This window comes from Aquarana catesbeiana, linkage group LG02 (assembly GCF_042186555.1).
Source record: "Aquarana catesbeiana isolate 2022-GZ linkage group LG02, ASM4218655v1, whole genome shotgun sequence".
Taxonomy (NCBI): Eukaryota; Metazoa; Chordata; class Amphibia; order Anura; family Ranidae; genus Aquarana; species Aquarana catesbeiana.
Window position 1 is genome coordinate 393,801,976 of NC_133325.1, and position 21,477 is coordinate 393,823,452.

At 42.1% G+C, this 21,477-nt stretch overlaps 1 protein-coding gene across 4 annotated transcripts in view; it reads right to left on the minus strand.

Moving 5' to 3' along the window:
• Window positions 1-21,477, minus strand: part of ULK2 (unc-51 like autophagy activating kinase 2) — a 171,410-nt gene that overhangs the window by 80,330 nt on the left and 69,603 nt on the right. For all 4 annotated transcript variants that reach the window (XM_073615242.1, XM_073615240.1, XM_073615239.1 and 1 more), the window contains exons 4-6: window positions 21,088-21,120; window positions 17,850-17,886; window positions 463-636 (exon numbers count right to left, since the gene is read on the minus strand). In XM_073615242.1, the coding sequence (XP_073471343.1) occupies window positions 463-636; window positions 17,850-17,886; window positions 21,088-21,120 (244 nt within the window). The remainder of the gene's footprint in view (window positions 1-462; window positions 637-17,849; window positions 17,887-21,087; window positions 21,121-21,477) is intronic.

The following is a 21,477-nucleotide window of genomic DNA, read 5'->3' on the forward strand; positions in this document are numbered from 1 at the left end:
TTTTCAGGCCCCACCATTTACGTATAAGGCTAGAACGGCCAAATCTGCATAAAAAAAGCTTCTATCCTTTTTTAGAGTGACAGGTGTTTGAACACTTGGCTATAAAACGGGCACCATTTAAAACAATGGGATTTTTAATGTTGAGAGTTTTGTTGAGCTACCAAAAAGCTCACGTGTGAATGGGGCCTAATGAATAAAGAGGGTGGGAGGGAAACCTGTACAGTGGTTTTCTTTAAAAAAAAAAAAAAAAAGTATACATGTGTTCATTTAAGCTTCTAACCTATAGTGGGTTTTAGGAAATGCTGGAATATGGGGACACCTGAGTGGATGCTAAGTAGAGTTAGAAAAATGCTATTAAAACTATAAAATTACAATTTAAAATATATCGTCCATATTTTATCCACCTCCAAATCTAATATCTTTATTATGTGTGCATAAGATTGTGTCTATATCATTGTTTACCAATTTTAATCCGGATGCCACTAAAATTAAGCTTCTTCCGAGTGGCATAAGAGAGAAGAATATTCTGTGGCTTTAGGTCCCTGTGGATGATTCCCTTGCTGTGTAACACCTTCATGGCAGCTGCGATCTGTTGTAGAAAGACTCGAATGGTGTCTTCACTCAATGTTCCTTTAGCTGCATTAAAAAGAAATATTTATATTTTTAGGACTCTGCTCATTGGTAGCTTCCTGATAAATAATGTGCAATGGTTTCTACCTTCACAAAAAGGTACAATGAGTATTCTATCCAGTGGTGAGAAGGTAATCCGGGCTGTAGGTGAACAGTGTGCATGCTAAATAACCCCTACTTTGACCTGGGTCCTCTCTCGCCAGAGAGACAACTTACAACCCTGACCATATTTTTTATGTGTTGCATAAAAATTAAATTAAAGTCAGTCCTGCCTAGAAACTAGAAATCTGAGAACATCTGCCTCCATGTGCAACAATAGAAGTAACTCGAACATTAGGTGTTGGATTTTTAAGTGCATCTGCGGCCAATCTCGAGGATATGGGTACTGGATTTTTAGACATATATGCAGCTTAGTTACAGGGTTTTGTCCAACTGTCATACCTATGCTGCTTCTAACAGCTCAAAGAGCAAATATGCTCATAATACAGGAACAAAAAGTCTAATGCCGTGTACACACGGTCGGACTTTTCAGCTACAAAAGTCCGACAGCCTGTCTGACAGACTTTTGGCGGACTTTCTAACGTCCGGACTTGCCTACACACGATTACACCAAAGTCCAATGGATTCGTACGTCATGACGTACACTGGACTAAAATAAGGAAGTTGATAGCCAGTAGCCAATAGCTGCCCTAGCGTCGGTTTTTGTCCGTCGGACTAGCAGACAGACGAGCGGATTTCTGGGTCTGGCGGAGTTACGACGTAAAGATTTGAAGCATGTTCCAAATCTAAAGTCCATCAGATTTGGGACTGGAAAGGTCCGCTGAAGCCCACACATGATCGGATTGTTCGCCGGATTTGGTCGGTCGGCGTCCGTCAGACCAGTCCGGTCGAAAAGTCCGACCGTGTGTATGCCCCATTAGGGTCCTTTTACATGGGCATGCTCCGTCCCGTGAACAATCACATGCTGAATTGGAGCAGAACAGGACAGATGTCACACTGGGGGAGAAAACCAGAGCACACAGAATATGGTGCAGCTATGCATAGTAACCAATCAACTTGTAGGTTGTCAAAGCTTAAATTTAAAAAAAGTTTTAGTTAAAAGCTGATTGTTTACTATGTACAGCTGCATCGGCTTCGGTGTGCATCAGTTTTAGTAAATCTCCCCCTTTGTGACATCCATGCCTGTTAAGTTTTTTTGTCCTCATTGTGAAAGCAGACGTTTGTGGTCCCGTGTTGGATCTATGAGCTACAAGATGTAAACAGACTATTAAGTTAAGGGCCAGAAGAACTGACTCAAAGTTAGGTAAATACCAGCAGACATACATCCGTTAACATTGCCTGCTCATAGACTTGTACTGAGCTTTCAATCAAGTCCACCCTGATAAACTGAACCTGCCTGAAAAGCATGCTTGAAAGGACCCCTAAATACAAGGAAGATCCAGGTATAGTACTGTGCAAAAGTTTTACGCAGGTGTGGAAAAATGCTGTAAAAATTAAGAAGCTTTCAGAAATAGAAATATTAATAGTTTAGTTTCATCTATTAACAAAATGGAAAATAAATGAACAGAAGAGAAATCCAAATCAATATTTGCTGTGACCACCCATCATCTCGTCTAGGTACACTTGAACACAGTTTTTGAAGGGACTCAGCAGGTAGGTTGTTCCAAACATCTTGGAGAACTAACCACAGATCTTCTGTGGATGTAGGCTGCCTCAAGTCCTTCTGTCTTTTTTTGTAATCCCAGGCAGACTCAATGATGTTGAGATCAGGGCTCGGTGGGAGCCAAAGCATAATTTCCAGGACTCCTAGTTATTCTTTATGCTGAAGATGGTTCCTAATGATATTGGCTGTATGTTTGGGGTCATTGTCCTGCTGCAGAATGTTGCCAATTACACGCCTCCCTGATTGTATGGCATGATGGATAAGTATCTGCCTGTATTTCTCATCATTGAGGACACTATTGATCCTGACCAAATCTCCAACTCAGTTTATAGAAATGCAGCCCCAAACTTGCAAGGAACCTCCACCATGCTTCAATGTTGCCTGCAGACACACATTATTTTACCACTCTATAGCCCTTCAGCAAACAAACTGCCTTTTGCTACAGCCAAATATTAAAAATTTTGATTCATTAGCCCAGAGCACCTGCTGCCATTTTTCTGCACCTTAGTTCCTATGTTTTCATGCATAGGACATAGAAACAAGGCTAAGCGACTAAACTATGCGCAAAATTATAGGAACTGGGGTGCAGAAATATACACAGGTGTGAACGGGGCCTAAAAGCAAACATAACTGCAAAAACACGGTCCATTTTCTACATTTTCAGCTGATATTGTAAAACCAACTAATGAAGAAACACAGGATGGGCCACAGCTTTTCAAGTAATAAACAACAATCCATGCTTTGGAACTTACAAAATGTACTCAATAACTAAGCATGCATACTATAGGTAATGGTGTATAGGTATGGATGTAATTTCAATTTTTTCCTGTAACAAAACACTGATGTAAACAACAATAATGAAACCAAAATAGCTACCGTATTTATTCAAAATTATTGTCAGTAATTTTTTTTTTTGTGTCAAAGAATAGGTGTAGGTACTGGTCCTTCGAAGCTGAGTAGTAAAGTAGTGTGTGCCAAATGGTGGGTGTGGACATATTGGGAGGGTTTTAAACAGCCACGATTAAAAAAAGTCTGCCGTAGACATGGCACACATATGCCACAGTCCTTGTACCTACACAATACAATTTAATTACTGTGCTACAAGGAAGAAGCTAATGGACAAGTACAACACACCACAGCAAAAATGAAACACTTCCATTACATCTACTTTTCAACTTACCTTGAAAGGTGAAGTACAGCCAAAGCTCGTTTGGCTGTACTTCTCCTGTGGATCAGAAATAATAAGTGGTAGGACCTCTGCGCTACTAAATAAACGTGCTAAGAAATCAAATGTGTGCAAAATTATGAAAGTGATGCTGCAAAATCAATAGTGCTCACTGAATCACCATAAACTATATGTTGTAGGTAGGATTTTGCGCAAACACATAAGTGAATATAAGTGTTAGCTGATAAGTCACGTGAATTGTGTACAACCAATAAAAACAATAAAAAGTGTCCAATAGTGGTAGAATAATAAGTGATGGCCTTTAGCTTCCAGTTAGACAATGTAGTAATCAATCAGCTGGGTGATAGGCTTCCACAAATACACAGTGGTCAAATAAACTCCTTCCCTCTATAACAGGTCTCCCACTGCCCTTACCTTAAAGGGCTTAAGATAAAGCCTTAGTATGGATGTGGGGTGATGGTCTAGAGGTAGTTTGGTGGTCGTCTAGAGGTAGTTTGGTGGTCGTCTAGAGGTAGTTTGGTGGTCGTCTAGAGGTAGTTTGGTGGTCGTCTAGAGGTAGTTTGGTGCTGTCCACTGGTTGTTGGTTCCTGGTGAATGGATGCTTTGGTCGCTTCTTGTTAGGGGAGATTCTGGATCCTGCTCCCCATTCACACCTGAGCAGGATCCAGAATCTCCCCTAACAAGAAGCGACCAAAGCATCCATTCACCAGGAACCAACAACCAGTGGACACCACCAAACTACCTCTAGACGACCACCAAACTACCTCTAGACCATCACCCCACATCCATACTAAGGCTTTATCTTAAGCCCTTTAAGGTAAGGGCAATGGGAGACCTGTTATAGAGGGAAGGAGTTTATTTGACCACTGTGTATTTGTGGAAGCCTATCTCCTGTGGATCACAGGAGTTCAGCTCGTTTTGCACTCCTGTGACCCATTTTTAGCAGAGAGCGGGCTGAAGAAGTTTGGCTGAAAGAAGTTTGTTTGAAATCTTTGCAAATCTTAAAAAAAAACACAAAAAAAAAAAAACACATGTACATAAGTATTCACAGCCTTTGCCATGACACTCAAAAATTGAGCTCAGGTGCATACTGTTTGCACTGATCATCCTTGAGATGTTTCTACAACTTGATTGGAGTCCACCTGTGGTAAATTCAGTTGATTGGACATTTGGAAAGGCACACACATGTCTCTATAGGGTCCCACAGTTAACAGTGTATGTCAGATCACAAACCAAGCCATGAAGTCAAAGTAATTGTCTGTAGACCTCCAAGACAGGATTGCATCGAGGCACAGATCTGGGGAATGGTACAAAAAAATTCACTCCTCAGTAAAAAGGCATAAGACAGCCCGTCTGGAGTTTGGCAAAAGGCACCTGAAGGACTCTCAGACCATAAAAATTCTCTGGTGTGATGAAACAAAGATTGAACTCTTTGCCTGAATGGCGTCATGTCTGGAGAAAACCAGGCACCGCTCATCAGCTGGCCAATACCATCCCTACAGTTAAGCATGATGGTGGCAGTATAATGCTGGGAAAGATGAATGCAGCAATGTACAGAGACATCCTTGATGAAACCCCCTCAAGAGCGCTCTGGACCTCAGACTGGGGCAAAGGTTCATCTTCCAACAGGACAACGACCTTAAGCACACAGCCAAGATAACAAAGGAGTGGCTAAAGTACAACTCTGAATGTCCTTAAGTGGCCCAGCCAGACTTGAACCTGATTGAGTATCACTGGAGAGATCTAAAAAAATAGCTGTGCACCGACGCTCCCCATCCAACCTGATGGAGCTCGAGAGGTCCTGCAAAGAAGAATGGGGGAAACTGCCCAAAAATAGGTGTGCCAAGCTTGTAGCATTATACAGGCTGAGGCTGTAGTTGGTCCAAAATGTGCTTCAACAAAGTATTGAGCAAAGGCTGTGAATACTTATGTACATGAGATTCTTTTTGTTTTTTGTTTTTTTATTTTTAATACATTTGTAACGATTTCAAACAAACTCCTTTCACGTTGTCATCATGGGGTATTGTTTGTAGAATTTTGAGGAAAATAATGAATTTATACCATTTTGGAATAAAGCTGTAACATAACAAAATGTGGAAAAAATGAAGCGCTGTGAATACTTTAAGGAAGCATTGTATGGTAAATGCACATATAATCTGAGAAGATTTCCATCGAAATGAATGGTCTAGAGACAGTGTCTCTTTAAGCATCTCACAGCTGCAATAATCCTTTAAATTTAATCAAACACTAGGTCTTAGTTTGTGTAAACCTTGCAAGAAGCAAAGTAATCAAAAATTCAGCTTCCATTATGACTAGTGAAAATCATTCCATCATTTTCCAAAATTGCTGCTGAAACTCGATTACCAAACAGAACCTCTATATGATATTGTGAATCAGTGGCCCGTAGGGCAGAAAATGTTTAGAGTGCAGCAAAACACTCAAACGTGTAATCTCAATTCTGCTAAGCCAACAACTTTATATGAATGAATTGGAGAGGGGTGGGAAGAAGAATGAGAGGCGGTGGTAAGAAGCTACTGGCATTAGTTTATCAAAGAAAGTAACTTTACTTGTCCATTTTCTACAGCAGAGATTGTATTTTCCCATTGGCCCTTGCTCCTGGAGGGCCCACTTAGGCCACGTTCAGACCTGAGCGATTTTCTGCTTGAAGCTTATAGGTCAACCAGCCAAATCCCATTCATTTCAATGGTCTCTGTTCACATCTGAGCGTTCTGTCACCTGAAGCAAAATGCCAGACGCTCAAAAAAGTACATGAGCTTCTTTTAAGGCAGATTACAAGCGTTTTTGGCCCCAAAGCCTTCAATAGAAAAGCCTGACTTTAGTGTTTTACAAGTGTTTTGTCACTCATTTTCTGCTCAAATAGCAGCTCTCCACCCCTAATTTCCTCTCCCTTTCCTCCCCCTAGTGCTTTCTATCTGCTAAACAAAAACACCTGAAGCTGTATAACGCTTGTAATACGCTTCTAAAACTCTTTAAAACCGTGCGTAAAAAGCTGTAAAAATGCTTAAAAAGAATGCCTGAAAAAAGCCAGTAAATTTCTACACTCAGGGGTGAATGGAGCCCAAGTCATATTCAAATGGTCTCTACATTCCTATCACGTTGATCAACTTTGTGGATAAATCATGTTTCTTGGATAGGGGACATACTCTGCACAGTGGAGGAAATATAGACGTTTGTGTGGGAGTATAAACAGAGGTGTTTATGAGGGCTGGGGTTTTAGATGAAGCAGATAACAAGCTTGCACTTTTGCTATAAAGAGTTATTGGTGATATTAAGTCTGCAGCATTGGAGTACAGGATTGAAGCTCAGGAGAACATGTCTTACACCTGGGCCCAGTTGCGTAAAACTATGGCCCTGGATAGAACAATCCACCAAATGTGACATATAGGAATAGAAGGAGTCACTTCAAAAGTTCTGTGAGGTTTATTAGAGGTAGCAACAGAAAATCAACTTCACTGGATCTAGCATTATATACCAGTATGTCTACTACAGTGCCTCAACTTTGCTAGACAAACCTTTTAGGGAGAAGAATTAATTGGTGGGATTGGATTTTATAAACAAAAATAAATAAATAAATAAATGTAAAACGGTGTATTCACTATTGTCCTGCTGAGATAATCCACCACCAAAAGGTCTCTTACAGCATATTACTTCTTCCACCACATTCCGATCCATTCGTTCAAACGTGCGGGTTTATGTTGAGCTCTTTCATATATGCAGCCACTACTTTACTGCCATCTAAAGTCTAGAGAGCGCTTTTAAGAATCCATTTTCCACAATTCTTCATAAAATCGCTAGTGGCAATTCGTTTTCTATATCACATTTTTTACAGAAAGAAAGACGGAGACCTCTCTGTGGTTTTGCTTGGGTTAAAATGTACCTACAATACAGGAACAATGTTATCAGAATCTTGTGGGATGCAAGGAGGAAGGTATCTTCAAGCAGTGCATGCCTTTCTCCTTTCCTCCTGTGCACTGGCATTACACTAATTTGGTTTTCCCTTAGGAGAGGATTATGAATCTGCTTCTACAATAGTTGACTTCTTTCATGCAGCATTAGCTTGACACTGCTGCTGCTAGCTCCAAGCCTTGTGCAGCCGAGTCATACAAGGACAACCTCTTGGCTCCAAAAGCTTATTATTACATCAACAGCTCCTATCCAGGACTCCAAGCGTTTATTCCATTACACGAACAAAAACATGACTACAATGCAAACCCTCTTCAAAACATTTTAACGACTTAATTAACACCTTGATTTAAAACACCCCAGATGGAAATAAACTTCATGAATCACAAGAAAGTAAATAAAGTTGTTAAGGTAAGGGCAACACAGATATTTATGAGATTCTGACAACCTATACACTACACAGCACATAACTTCAACAAGAAGATTATATTTTCTCAATACTGCTATGAAAATAATGTCACTCCTGTGCATATACATTGGCGTTACATTATCTTAGCACCCAGCTCCATTCCCAATATTTTACTGATGCAGGCAAAGGGCTGTTACTGCGGATGAGCCGCAAGCTTAGCACAGATAATACAAATTTCTTAGCAAACAAGTAAAATAACAAGCAAAAAATTGTTGGCAATTTTTAGTTAATCAGGTTTAGTTCAATCTTACAAAGTTCTCATACTATCAAATAATGGGGCAGGGAAAAGCCAATATGACCTGATGAGTAATCCATCACCCTATAGCAGGTTCAGGTTTGGAAAAAGCTAAGTTGGGTGCCAACTGTTACAAGATCTACCCAATTCCTACTGATTTAGACAGCATCCCATTGGAGTCATTATGTATAATGACTGTTTTACACAATTGCATTTTGGCTAAGGAAAGACTATAAGCACATTTAAAGGATCACGTTTACCTGCTTGGAAAAAACAGTGTCAGGAGAATAATTCCTCCAGGCGTCTTGGCCGTGTTCCTGCGCGCATGCGTGGCGGAACGGCGCATGCACATTCGCGGCCCGGCGCTCCGGCGCACGCCCAACGTGACCCTTAAGTTGGCCTATATAAATGGCTCTGGTACTCAGACAAATTGCTGGTTCGTCTTCAGCTTCCTGTTGTTCCTTGATCCTGTTTGTTATACCTGATTGCCTGCTGTGACCCGGATTGATCTGGACTCTGCTGTTCTTCTCCTCGACCTGACCCTCGGCCTGTTTAAACAGATTCCGCCTATCTCCTGTGTTTGACCCTCTGCCTGTGACCCGGCACAGGCACCCCTGCCTGTCTCCTTGCCCTTGAACCTCAGCCTGTGACCTGGACTTGCCTTGTGTCTCCCAGACACCATACCTCAGCATGTGTTTGAATATCCAGTTGTTCTGTGTTTGACCCTCATCCTGGTTCTGGACTTTTACCTTACTCCAGTGTGCCATCTCATCTGCCAGTCTCTGCACAGCTGCTCATCCCTACCAAGACTACCACTCCAGTCTTCACCTGCCTGCTGGGTAGCCTGTGCCCCTTTGTGCCATCCACTCCCTGTTTCACCGCCAGGGGGCGGACTGTACTTAGTCGCAAGGGTGAACCGCTCTCGGCATCTCGGCCTCGGTAAGTACTTTCCTGACAAACAGGTTCCACTGAAGCACCATCGCCATCAATCTGTGGTAATGCACTTTACTTGATGCAATGCAGTGCCATTTATTCTAAATGGTACCCCAAGCACCTTGCCTAACTATGTGTTAAACTGTACCACAACGCAAGATAGCTCATTGCGCACTAATGTGCTGTGTTACAGAAAATTGTACCTTTTTTTGGCTGCATTAGACAGTCTGTTCAAATAAATGGGCTGTCTTCACACAACCCATGCTCTCTCATGTTGTTTCCATACTGCATCACGATGATAGACCCATACAAGCTACTAAAGTAATTGAAGAGTGGTGTCAAACATCAGAAGGACATTAGCCACCTTTCATGGCATCCCCAAACACCAGAGCTAAATATCACTGTATACACACACACACACACATATATATTCCACAGCCCAGAGCAAGAAATCAATGTTTACATCCATGATAATTCAAAGACCTGGGAGGTTCTTCATCAGGAATGTTGTAAAATATCCCAATATACCAATTGGGACTTTCATGAAAGCATTCTATGCTGTCTGGAGTGGTTCTGAAAACTAGCCCTTCTCCTTAAACGGTTCTTGATAATATATGGTTAGGCATCTCCATTATTTAGCCAATCCTTCCCTGTTGGTGTGTAATATATAGACATGTACAAAGGACATATATTTTACATCAAACCGCCCAAAAAATAAAAACTGCCTGTATTTTTTGTTGTAACAGTGTAATTCTCCTTTAACTGCGGAACAATCAAGGTCTATTTGTACTGCTCACAATAAATATACGGTACACTATTGCTGTTTTAAAAGATTCATGTTAAATATTTCCAAGGTGTGAACCCAGCTTGACAACTCTGGAATCCAAGATACAGCAAAAACTGCACTCTTTCCAAGACTCTTGTGGGGAAGTACAATTTTAAATGATGGAGATTTTCTCTTGGCTTCTGCAGAGCCAGCTTTTAATACAGCCGGCATGGTGCAGATTTACATTCTGCTGCTGGCAGAATCAACAGAAATGCAGCCAGACCACATTGGCTGACCAGCAGGATTAAGTGGAACTTTGCATCCAGGTAATATTATGTGATCGCGGTTATACAATAAAATTCCGAAGCCTGGAATTATCCTTTAATGTTATTACAAAGATGATATACAGCTGCCAGAATAGTCGGATCTGACTCTGCATCTGGTCCAGACATTAACAAACTACATTAATGTTTCTACACAATGGGGGTCATTTACTATAGCACTGCAGTGCCAATTTCTGCGAATTAGCACTAAAACGGTATTCACTATAGCGCTGGTAAAAAAAGTACTCCCAAAATCGAATTTACCATAGTTCCCTGAAACCAAATAGCCCCCAAACCTTTACTATGCTAAAACCTGGAGTAGTGCACATGGAAATAATGTTTAGAGCATGATATAATTGCTTAAATAGTACTGAAATATGCGGTATATTATTTAAAGATAATCTGCTTTTAAAAACTGTGTGAAAACTGTGAAAAAGTGATTTTTACACTGAAATATCTTTAAAAGTCTGAGAAGAGATAAATTCCCTGAATAAATCAAGAACAGCTCTTGAGTAATGTAATTCCATCACCGTGTTTTCACATGTGGCAGCTCTGTGGCTTAGAGGTTAGAACTTCTGCTTAGTATCCCTGAGTAGCTGGATTCGAATCCAAAACATGCTGCTTCATGTAGACAAGTTGTATCATCTCCCAGGTCTTAAAACTATGTCTAAATGTAGTATTTATGTGTAGGAGGGTTCCACCACCATTGTAAATCTTGCCAGATACACTATCTAGCCAAAAGTATTGGGACACCTGCCTTTGCACACACATGAACTTTAATGGCAGCCCAGTCTTAGTCCGTAGTGTTAAAATTTGATTTGGCCCACCCTTTACAGCTAGAACAGCTTCTGGGAAGGCTAGAAAGGCTGTTCACGAGGTCTAGAGTGTCTATAAGAATGTTTGACCATTCTGCCAGAAGTGCATTTGTGAGACCAGGCACTGATGTTGGATGAGAAGGCCTGGCTCGCAGTCTCTGCTCTAATTCAGCCAAAAGGTGTTCTATCGAGTTGAGGTCAGGAAAGTTCTTCCACCCCAAACTTGCTCATCCATGCCTTTATGGACCTTGCTTTGTGTACTGGTCTGCAGTCATGTTGGAACAGGAAGGGGCCATTCCAAACTGTTCCAACAAAGTTGGGAGCATGCAATTGTCCAAAATGTCTTGGTATGCTGATGCCTTAAGTGTTCCCTTCACTGGAACTAAGAGGCCAAGCCCAACCCCTGAAAAACAACCCCATACCATAATTCCCCCCTCCACCAAATGATTTGGACCAGTGCACAAAGCAAGGTCCATAAAGACATGGATGAGCGAGTTTGGGGTGGAGGAACTTGACTGGCCGGCACAGAGTCCTGACCTCAACGCAACAGAACACACTGGGGATGAATTAGAGCGGAGACTGTAAGCCTGTCCTTGTCCAACATCAGTACCTGACCTCACAAATGCACTTGGAAGAATGGTGCAACATTCCCATAGACACACTCCTAAACATTGTGGACAGCCTTCCCAGAAGAGTTGAAGCTGTTATAGCTGCAAAGGGTGGGCCAAATGAATTTAGAAACCCTGCAGACTAAGACTGGGAAGCCATTACAGTTCATGTGCGTTTAAAGGCAGGCATCCCAATACTTAGGCCAATATATTGTATATTGCTTGTGACACTGAGCATGGCTATGGACTTAGGGCTGGTTCACACCACAGAGATGCAAACAACATGTGTGAGGCTGTCCGCTGGCTAAATGGGTAGCAATTCCGCCTATCAGCACTGGGGTTGCTGGTTCAATTCCCCAACATGCTAATGCTTGTGTTGAAGTTTATATGTTCTCCATGTGTGGGTTTCTCACTACAATCCAAAGACATGCTGGCATTTTATTTGTCTCCTGTCAAAATAGTCTCTAATGTAAGAAAGTTAGTTTTGGACTTTAGCTTGGAAGCTCATTGCAGCCAGGGACTGATGTTTATCAGCACTAATCATGCCCAGGGACTTGGACATTTATAATTTTAGGGTTTACACTGCACAGGTACATATGCTTAGAAAACTGTTGCTTTATGTGCATGTAAATGGACTTCAATCTTTGGCCTGTAGTTGGAGATTTGATACACATAGCCAAGGGCTAAAACAGTTGCAAATAGAATTATGTGTTCCTGCTCATCAGGTGCAATCACTTTAGACATACATGAAGAGACAGATTGAAAGATACTGTTGGGTGTGTACTTCTATTGGGTGTGTCAGTGTGCTAACAATACAACTTACCTTATATAAAGGGCTGCAGGGGGGGGCTGGGTTTGTTTGGCCAGAGAAGGCCGGGTTTTGTTGCTGTGAATTGTGGGGGAAAAGGAATGATATTGTGCCTATTGACAAACACCCAACTAGGGCTGTTTGTTTGCTGAAATTCTTGTGCATTTTTTCAATTAAAAGTGGGTTTATGTGGCCATGCTGTCAATGTTGTGTGTGTATTGTTCCTGTCTGACCACGCAAACATGGTTTGGGAGCATGTGCTGACCACCTACTCTTTGATCTCATTGCTTAATAATGTACAAAGAAACGCAGCTTCTAGCAGAACGTACTCACCAATGTATGTATGTGTGTGGATTGTGGCCGTTATATTTTGAATATGTGCCTTTTTTAATATTATGTTGGAATGCTTTGTAAGAATAATGACTGTAGTATGTTTCTATAATTTTGTAGATAAAAATGTGATGTGTTGCCCGTTATACACTGAAAGTAAAGCTGTGTCCACTCTAAGGTTTAGACACATTTTAGAGATTGTAAGCTCCTATGAGCAGGGCCCTTAAAACCCAACTGCTAATGGTTTTGCTAAATGTAGCACCATATATCCTGTAGAATTTTTTTTAAAGCTAGTAAATGAATGTACAAAATTTTGTTTCTGCTGGCAAAATAAAAGTACACTATTGAGCTTGTTTGTTGGTTTTTTTCTTCTCTTTTCTTTCTTCTTTTTAGTTTTGGGAAAGTGCAATATCTTTCTTTTATATCTTATCATTTCTATATGTATTTGTGCACCAGAAAAACAGATTCGCACAGCTGCAAATAAACAAAGATAAAAAAAAAAATTCTATTCGCAGCTACGATCAAGAGTGTGATTTCACCTTCTGACCCGGAAATGAGTCATTGTAATCACCCAGAAGTTCCTGTGCTGGTCAGGATCTCCATCTAGGTGGATATGGCGAGGTCCCTTCTTAGCAAAGAGGAGGTGCTGTTCATTTGCCAGGTAAAGGCCCATACACACGATAGGACTTTTTGACAACAAACATGCAAATTAGCTGTTTTAAGGCAACATCCCACCGTGTGTACGCTCCATCGGACAAACTTTTTCGGTTTTCATCGGACTTTTGTTGGCTGTACGAACAAACAAACTTTACAGCAACAAAAGTCCTATTAGGCAAAATCCTATCGTGTGTACACAAGTCCATAGGACTTTAGTCCAAAGTACAAACACGCATGCTCACAACCAATGCAAAAGATCAGACAATACAGAAGTTGACCAAAGGGTGGCGGTAAAGAGCTGAAAAACCACATGATTTGGTGAAAGTTGGATGAAAGAGTCCTGCCGTGTGTATGCTTAATTCGTTTATAGCTGACGCCCTTTGTACAAAAATCCACGGGAAAGTTTGTACAAAGTCCTATCGTGTGTATGGGCCTTTAGTGTAGGATATGTATTTGTGCTTACTCAGTGTGGGGGTGGATGTGGTTAGATTTGGTGTGGGTGGGGTTCATTGATTTGTTTGGCATCACCACACATTTGCTTCTGGCCCATGTGCACACATCACTTCCTGCATTTGTTCTGCTGATGTTAATCAGTAAGGACTATGCAAATATAAATGAGAGCTCCTTTCTATTAAAATATATCACTTGTTTCACAGTTGGGCGACTTTTCCAGCAAATTTGGACCTCCAAGCTGATTCCCAAGGATACCATTCATATCTGTGCTACTTCAAGTTGCACATATGGCACAATATTACACAGGCATTCCCAGAAGTTGCAACAGCAAAATAGTGCGACTTTCAGGTCACTGCAGTGTGAATGAGATTTATGGATAATACCTTTGAATTAGGCCCTAGTCCCACTTGTGCATCCTGCAAGTGGGTCAAATTCGTCCCTGCACTACTTTGGTTTGAATTTGATGTGACTTGCGGTCCATATACCGCAAGATTACACAGGCATTGGTCGCACAAGTGCAAATGGGGCCTAATTCAAAGGTGTTATCAATGAATCTCATTAGGTTCCTTTCACACTTGGCTGATTTTTTATACAACTTGAGGTCCATAAGGCCCCTTTCACACTTATGCAACCTGAAAGTCCCACGATTTTGCAGCCCTTTTTAATGCAAATTTGATGTGATTTGAAGCAATGCCAGTGTAATCTTGAGGTTTATGGACGCAGGACAAGTGTGAAAGTGGCCTTAGGACTGGTTCACACTGCTGTGCTGTCCGACATCGGATGCGATTTGCCCCGTACTGCAAATCACATGCAATGTCTGTGTGATGCAAACTAAGCCATACAGATTGTATGGTTGAATTTGCATCGCATTCGGACCAAACTCACACAGGACCCTTTTTTTGGACCGCAGCAGAATCGGATCGCATGGGTGTTGTCTAAATTTGCAGTTTGCTCTGCGATATGCAAAATGATTTGGGGGTGTCATTAGCTTTCTACTGACACTCCCAGCAGTTCGCATATGGTAGTGTGAACTGACTGCGAGTTGTATGTGATGTGGGAACCTGCACTGGATTCGCAGGGTTCCAGCATCGCTCCAGTGTGAACTGGCCCTGACCCTGGGTTCACACACATGCATTTTTTAGTGTGTTTTGCAGTTTGTAGAAATACTCTACAGTCAATTTAACATGGTTTCCTATGGTACTAGTTAACGGCTATGCGTTTTGCGGCCAGTGCATTTTTTAATCTGTCGGGGACTTTTTTCACGCGTTTTGCGGGTAATAGATTTCAATGGAACCGCACCAGAAACGCAACTGTTGTTGTGTTTGTGATGCGATTTTTGATGTGTTTTGCAGTTATTATTTTCACACAATATATAGCTGGTTGCTAACTAGGGGGCCGGGATGCCAGCCGCCGTGTCCTTAACCACAAATGAGTTATCAGCTGTCAGTGGTTTCCCCACTGAAAGTGAAAAAAAAAAGCCAGTCCCCAAAAAATGCAAAAAAACTGCATGGGGTCAACATGGGGAGGGTGCTTTGGGGTCCCCCCAAAAACACCTCGTCCCCATGTTGATGGGTACAAGGGCCTCATCCCCACAACCCTTGCCCGATGGTTGTGGGGGTCTGCAGGCGGGGGGCTTATCAGAATCTGGAAGGCCCCTTTGACAAGGGGGCCCCCAGATCCCACCCCCCCTTATGTGAATGGGTATCGGGTACATTGTACCCCTACCCATTCACCAAAAAAAAGCAGTGACGTGAAAGGAAGGAAGAAGCAGGGGAAAAAAGAAGACATTTTTAATAAAGGAATTGTCAAAAACGGGCTATTGTCTTGTCACATTTCATTGCTTTTTTTGGTGAATGTGTAGGGGTACAATGTACCCGATACCCATTCACATAAGGGGGGTGGGATCTGGGGGGCCCCTTGTTGAAGGGGGCTTCTAGATTCCGATAAGCACCCTCCCCATGTTGAGGGCATGTGGTCTGGTATGGTTCAGGGGGGCGGGGTGTTTGCCAGGCTGCCAGGCTGCTTGCTCAGATAAGGGTCTGGTATGGATTTTGGGGGGGGACCCCTACGCTATTTACGTACAACAAGCTTGTTGGATTTTATCATACGATAATTTCCAGTGGCCATAGTCGTTAGCAGTAATCACTGCGTTCTCCGGGCAGGAGTGGCTCACAGTAAAACACAATAGCTCTTCGGGAGGGAATCGCCCATCAAGACTGAATGTGTTGATGGGGGAATTGAGCAGGTTGCAGGGAAGAAAATAGCATCATCTACGGCCTGCATGAGGCTCTTTTTCACATGTTGAATCAGAACAGAACGCTGCCTTTGCAAGGTGGATAAAGTTATTGGGCACCAGACAATTCTTGAATGCAAAAGAGATGTTTATTTTTCTTACAAACTTTTATGGGGGGAAAGAGGGTTAGGGCCAGGACACCCTTAGGTAGTTGCAATTTCAATTGGCAGACACCGAGACTTCAATAGGAGGACAGCCATGCAGGGAAAGGCATCCAGCAAGACACCACATCTGCATGTGCAGGAATGTGGTCTCCTATGGCAACAGTCTTTAACAGTTCCCAACACAACATGTAACAGTTCTGTCACCTCCACTACAACTTCTCCTTGTAGTTCAGTACACCTGAGCTCCCGGTCTCTCACTAGACCCGCTGGTTCACTGCCACTGAATCCCTTGAGCTTCTCCAATCTTCACTGTAGCATCTGCCTCTCTGCTCAGTCCCCAGCTTGGCACTCACAGATACTTCTCAAGCTTCACCCCACTGGCTTGCTCGGTCCCTGGCTTGACACACAAGGCTGCTCTGCAAGAGTCACCTCCACTGGCTGGGTCTCTGACTTGATCACCGTCTGAAGTTTCCTGATGCTCCACCGAGCCCGTTCGGCGAGAATACTGCTCCGGTACTTGCTTCAGATACTCACTGTGGTCCCTGGTAATAAGGTGGATGGTCCCTTAGTGGTGACAGCTTCCCCTCTACCTCCGACCACTGACAGGTTCTTCGGCCGACAGAACCGTCACTTCTGGTTGGACTGCAAGCCGCAATCCCAACCCTGCGCTGCTCTCTTGCTTCTGGATAGGCCCTCAGGCAGCCCAGCAGCCAGATGCCCCCTGGAATAGGCTCAATCTACAGCCTAGCAGCCCAGGGCAACACAACACATGTCCACCCAGTCAGCCGTCCACGTGGCACAGAACATAGATCACCTGATTCCACCCAAATATATAGGTGCTCCCAGCAGACAATGGGATTCATAGAAACCCTTGCACATTGGCTGAGATACCCACATACCCATAACCTGACCTTGTGTTGCCCTTCTCATATCTAGCACCACCAAGTACCTGGCCACCTAGTGGTAGTAGAGACAAGTGCAGCCAGGCCAAACTTAGGGAGGAATCAATAGATCTCTAACAATCAACCAGGATATCTACTCCTGGTAAGTAAATTTGTGAGGAGCATCCATGCCTAAACTCCAGGATGCTACACTAACATATAGACCCGATTGGAAATCCCGTGTCAAAGAGGCCTAACTACATATTGACACTACATGGTCCCATTACAGTAATATCAAGAACATTTAAAAAAGAGAAACAGTTATATACTGGCTGCAAAACTGTAAATATGAACAATCTGTCCATAGAAATCATCCTTTTACCACTTATGAATGTTTTAGTAAAAGCTACATTCAGATACAACTGAAAAAGGTGTGATGAAGTCTTTTTAAATGACGATTACCCACATACATTATTGATTACTAGAAACGTACATTATATGCTTTTATGATGTTTCAGCATGCAAAAGCAGGCTATGCACTGTAGCCTTAAAATTTAATTAAAGCTTGTATTTTCAAGCATGGCATGATGACAACAGCCAACGGCAGCCAAGACAATGAAGCTGGGAAAACAACAGGCTCCTGTTACCACTTCAAGTCTGCGCTAAGAGCCTTCTAGACTGAGTTTCAACAGAAGGAGAGATTTAAAACTTGAGCAAGAATCACAGACATAGACATATCATGAGGCATTTAGAAAAAGAGGAACCAGTTACCTTGTAAATAATCTGCCAAGTCTCCTCCATTGCAGTACTATTGAGAAAAAAACAAATGTTCAGCTGATTTTTATGGCTTGCACAATATTCATATTTGCTGGCCAAGAATATGGCATAACTTGGTAAATATGTTTTTAAACTTCTCTTGCTGCTTTGTACATAATGTTGGCTAACCTACTACCCTTGTAAACATATGACATGAGATATACAGAGAAGTAAAAACAGAGACAGAAATAAAATGGGTAGCAAGAAAGCTAGTGCAATCAAAAACAAAATTCAAAGCAAAAATGCAGCCAAACTGCTGGATTGCTAAATAGTGTCTCCTGTTGGGCAGCATGGTTCCCTCCTCTGTTCCCTACATAACTAGAGGTTAAAGCATACATTGCCACTATACTGTAGATCTTCAATTTATCATCCAAACGTTTATATAAGTGGTCACATCACAAGAGAAAAAAAATAAAGAATTGCAATGTTTCGGGGTCACAGAGGACCCCTTTATCAGTCATGTGATGATCTACATAACTAGTGGCCGGCACCAGGCTGGATATTTTTTGGAGAAGTGACAGGGTTGCTTTAAAAGTGCTTTTAAACCTCAAGACATAAATATGATAAAATATTATAAAATATGAACAAAGCATATCTCTCTATAGCATGTAATTGTCTTAATTAAGAGCACTTAGTGCCATTTCAGTCTGCTTTGTTCCTCTGCTATCAGCATGAATCAGTTCTGACAGGTTTTCCTGACACCAAGAGAAAAAAAGGTGACAGGGGAGGGATCTCCAGCTGATTGACAGCCTCAGCTCTGTGCCTGTGTGAAGAGGGGTGTGTCCCTTCCCTCCAATCAGCGCTCAGAGCCTCTCCTCACTGAGCTCTGCAGAATGTAATTTCAGCTCTCCATCCCCTTTTTTCTGACAGCTCAGGCAAGCTTTATAAATGCTGGACTTTGAACAGATGTGGAGAAGAGAAGACTGCAGATAAACAGGTACAACTTATGAAGGGGGATTCGTTTAATCTCCGTGTATCACCTGAGGTCAGTGACTTCACTGGATATTAAGGATTTACAACCACTTTAGAGCTTTACCATTGAAAGCCACCATTTCAATGCACAGTTGAATATATTATTAATATACACACACAAAACATTTTTTTAAATCCCTGTTTTATTTGTCAAAATATTGGTAATTATTTAAAGCTAAATTTGTCGGGCACCGGCACCCATGCCAGGCAGTACAGCAAGATACTGCAAACAAAAGTACCTTTCCCTATGCGATGGTTCCATAAATTAGACAACTTCTGTTCCATTATGGATAGTCGTATGTTCTGGTAAATGTATTATCAAGGATGGAGTTATCTGATCAGGTGTGAGTTTGGTTAACTCTTCCCACTTGTTGTGGAAATTGATAGTGGAAATATGCAATTGTAAAAAGTAGATCACAGATTAGGGAAATATTAATGCATACATTCTTAAATCTGAACATCGGGCAATTTTTTTTTTCCATGCCGTGGGACTGTGCCCGCACTGCATGGGTTAAGTGCACATTTTTGTCTAGGGAATTGGAGCCAAGATATGCTCACCTAAGCCTCAGATACTCTCAGCGCAAGACTGGTCCCTGCAGCGCCTGACTACACCCCAGGTCTAGCGGTCTTGGGTGGTGGAATGTTCCTGACGTCTTCATGCCCATAGACTGGCCCTGGACCTGAAGACGTCAGGAACATTCCACCGCTGGGCATGGGGAAGCACTGTTTTTCCTGCAGGATCAAAGTATTGGGTGAGTATAGGCTCTGAGTTCATCCCTAGACAAAATGAGCAGTTACCCCATGCAGTGCGGACACAGCCCCACTGCATTGGGGAAAAAAATTTGAACCGGAGTGCAAATATCTATGTATGCATCTTTCTCTCTCTGCATATTTGTCCAGAGCCTCAGAATGTCGTGGCATACCAAATTTCTGTTGGACACCTCTCAGTAGAAAGGAAAGGGCCCCAGAACTACAATGACAGCGCTGAGCACTCCCAGCAAATAGCTTTACATACAAACTGAGCTCCTCATAAACCGAGGCACTGCCATGAGCATGTTTACATAAATGTAACGTTAAGTTCTGGTTTGTGCCTTAACACACAACCATTGCTTAGCAAGACCAACAGAAACATGCAGAACGCTGGAGAGTAGGGGGCCAGTCCTCAACACTCACACAAGTGTTAAAACTTACCTGTTACAGAGCCCTGGGATGCAGGCACTTGGGGTGTTAAAGGTTGCATATAGGCCTGATTCAAACATGTGCATTGCGTTTTAGGGGCATTTAACCACTTGCCTACTGGGCACTTTTACCTCTTTTCCGCCCAGGCCAATTTTCAGCTTTCAACGCTATCGCACTTTTAATAACAATTACTCAGTCATGCAAAACTGTATCCAAATGAGATTTTTATCATTTTTTTCACACAAATAGAGATTTCATTTGGTGGTATTTAATCACCACTAGGTTTTTTTTTTTTTTGCTAAACAAAGAAAAAAAGACAGAAAATTTTGAATAAATAAAATCTTTCATAGTTTGTTATAAAATTTTGCAAACAGATAATTTTTCTCCTTCACTGATGTGCGTTGAAGAGGCTGCACTGATAAGGAGGCTCTGATGGGCAGCACTGGTGGGCACTGATGGTACTGTACTGATAAGCAGGACACTGATAATTAATGCCAATATCCCTTTAACACAAGCCAGTTATTGGCTCTCTTATGTTCTCCTCACTCTGTCAGCGTGAAGAAAGAAATGCTGATAACCGGCCTGCGTTTACTTCCATGATCAGCTGTCATTTGACACAGCTGATCATCGGGTAAAGGGCCGCTGTGATTGGCCTTTTACCCCAATCTGTGAGCATCTGAGCCTGAAGGACTCAGCGATCATGGGGCGCGCAGGCAGTGCAGTCACGGGAGGACGTCCATGGACAATGTCCCGGCAAAGCAAGCCCACACTGTAGCAGGAAATGGTTAAACAATAAAACACATAAAAAAAAACCTTTTTTTTAAATGCGCTGCACCTAAAATGCACGTTTGATCAGGGCTTAAAAGTTTGTGCAAGCATCTCCATAATAATTTTGGTGCCTGCTCAGCATCTTTAGGCTACTCACAGGTGAATTTCGAATTAGTTCTTTTATATGCATGATATTTTACCAGTACAGCTGAAACCTCTATAAACCATAATAAAGCCTTAATCTCTATAGGTCTGAATAAAATAAAAACATTACCTCCATGACCAAGAAAACAGAGTTGGGCATTTCCTGAAAAACAAAAACAAGCTTCAATGTAAAAATACATAGAGTAAAAAGCACACTATAAACTGCAATGAGAATGAACAAAAAGGATCACCTTGCAATCAATACTCAGTTAAAGAGTGACTCCAGGCATCAAGTAAAAACAGTCATGAATCTACAAACAGTGTAACTGCAAGCACCTGTGGTAAAAAATAGCCCTGTGTTGCCTGCGTGTACACACGATCGGACTTCCCAACGGAAAATGTGCGATCGGAGCTTGTTGTTGGAAATTACGACCGTGTGTGGGCTCCATCGGACTTTTTCCATCGGAATTTCCGACACACAAAGTTTGAGAGCTGGATCTAAAATTTTCCGACAACAAAA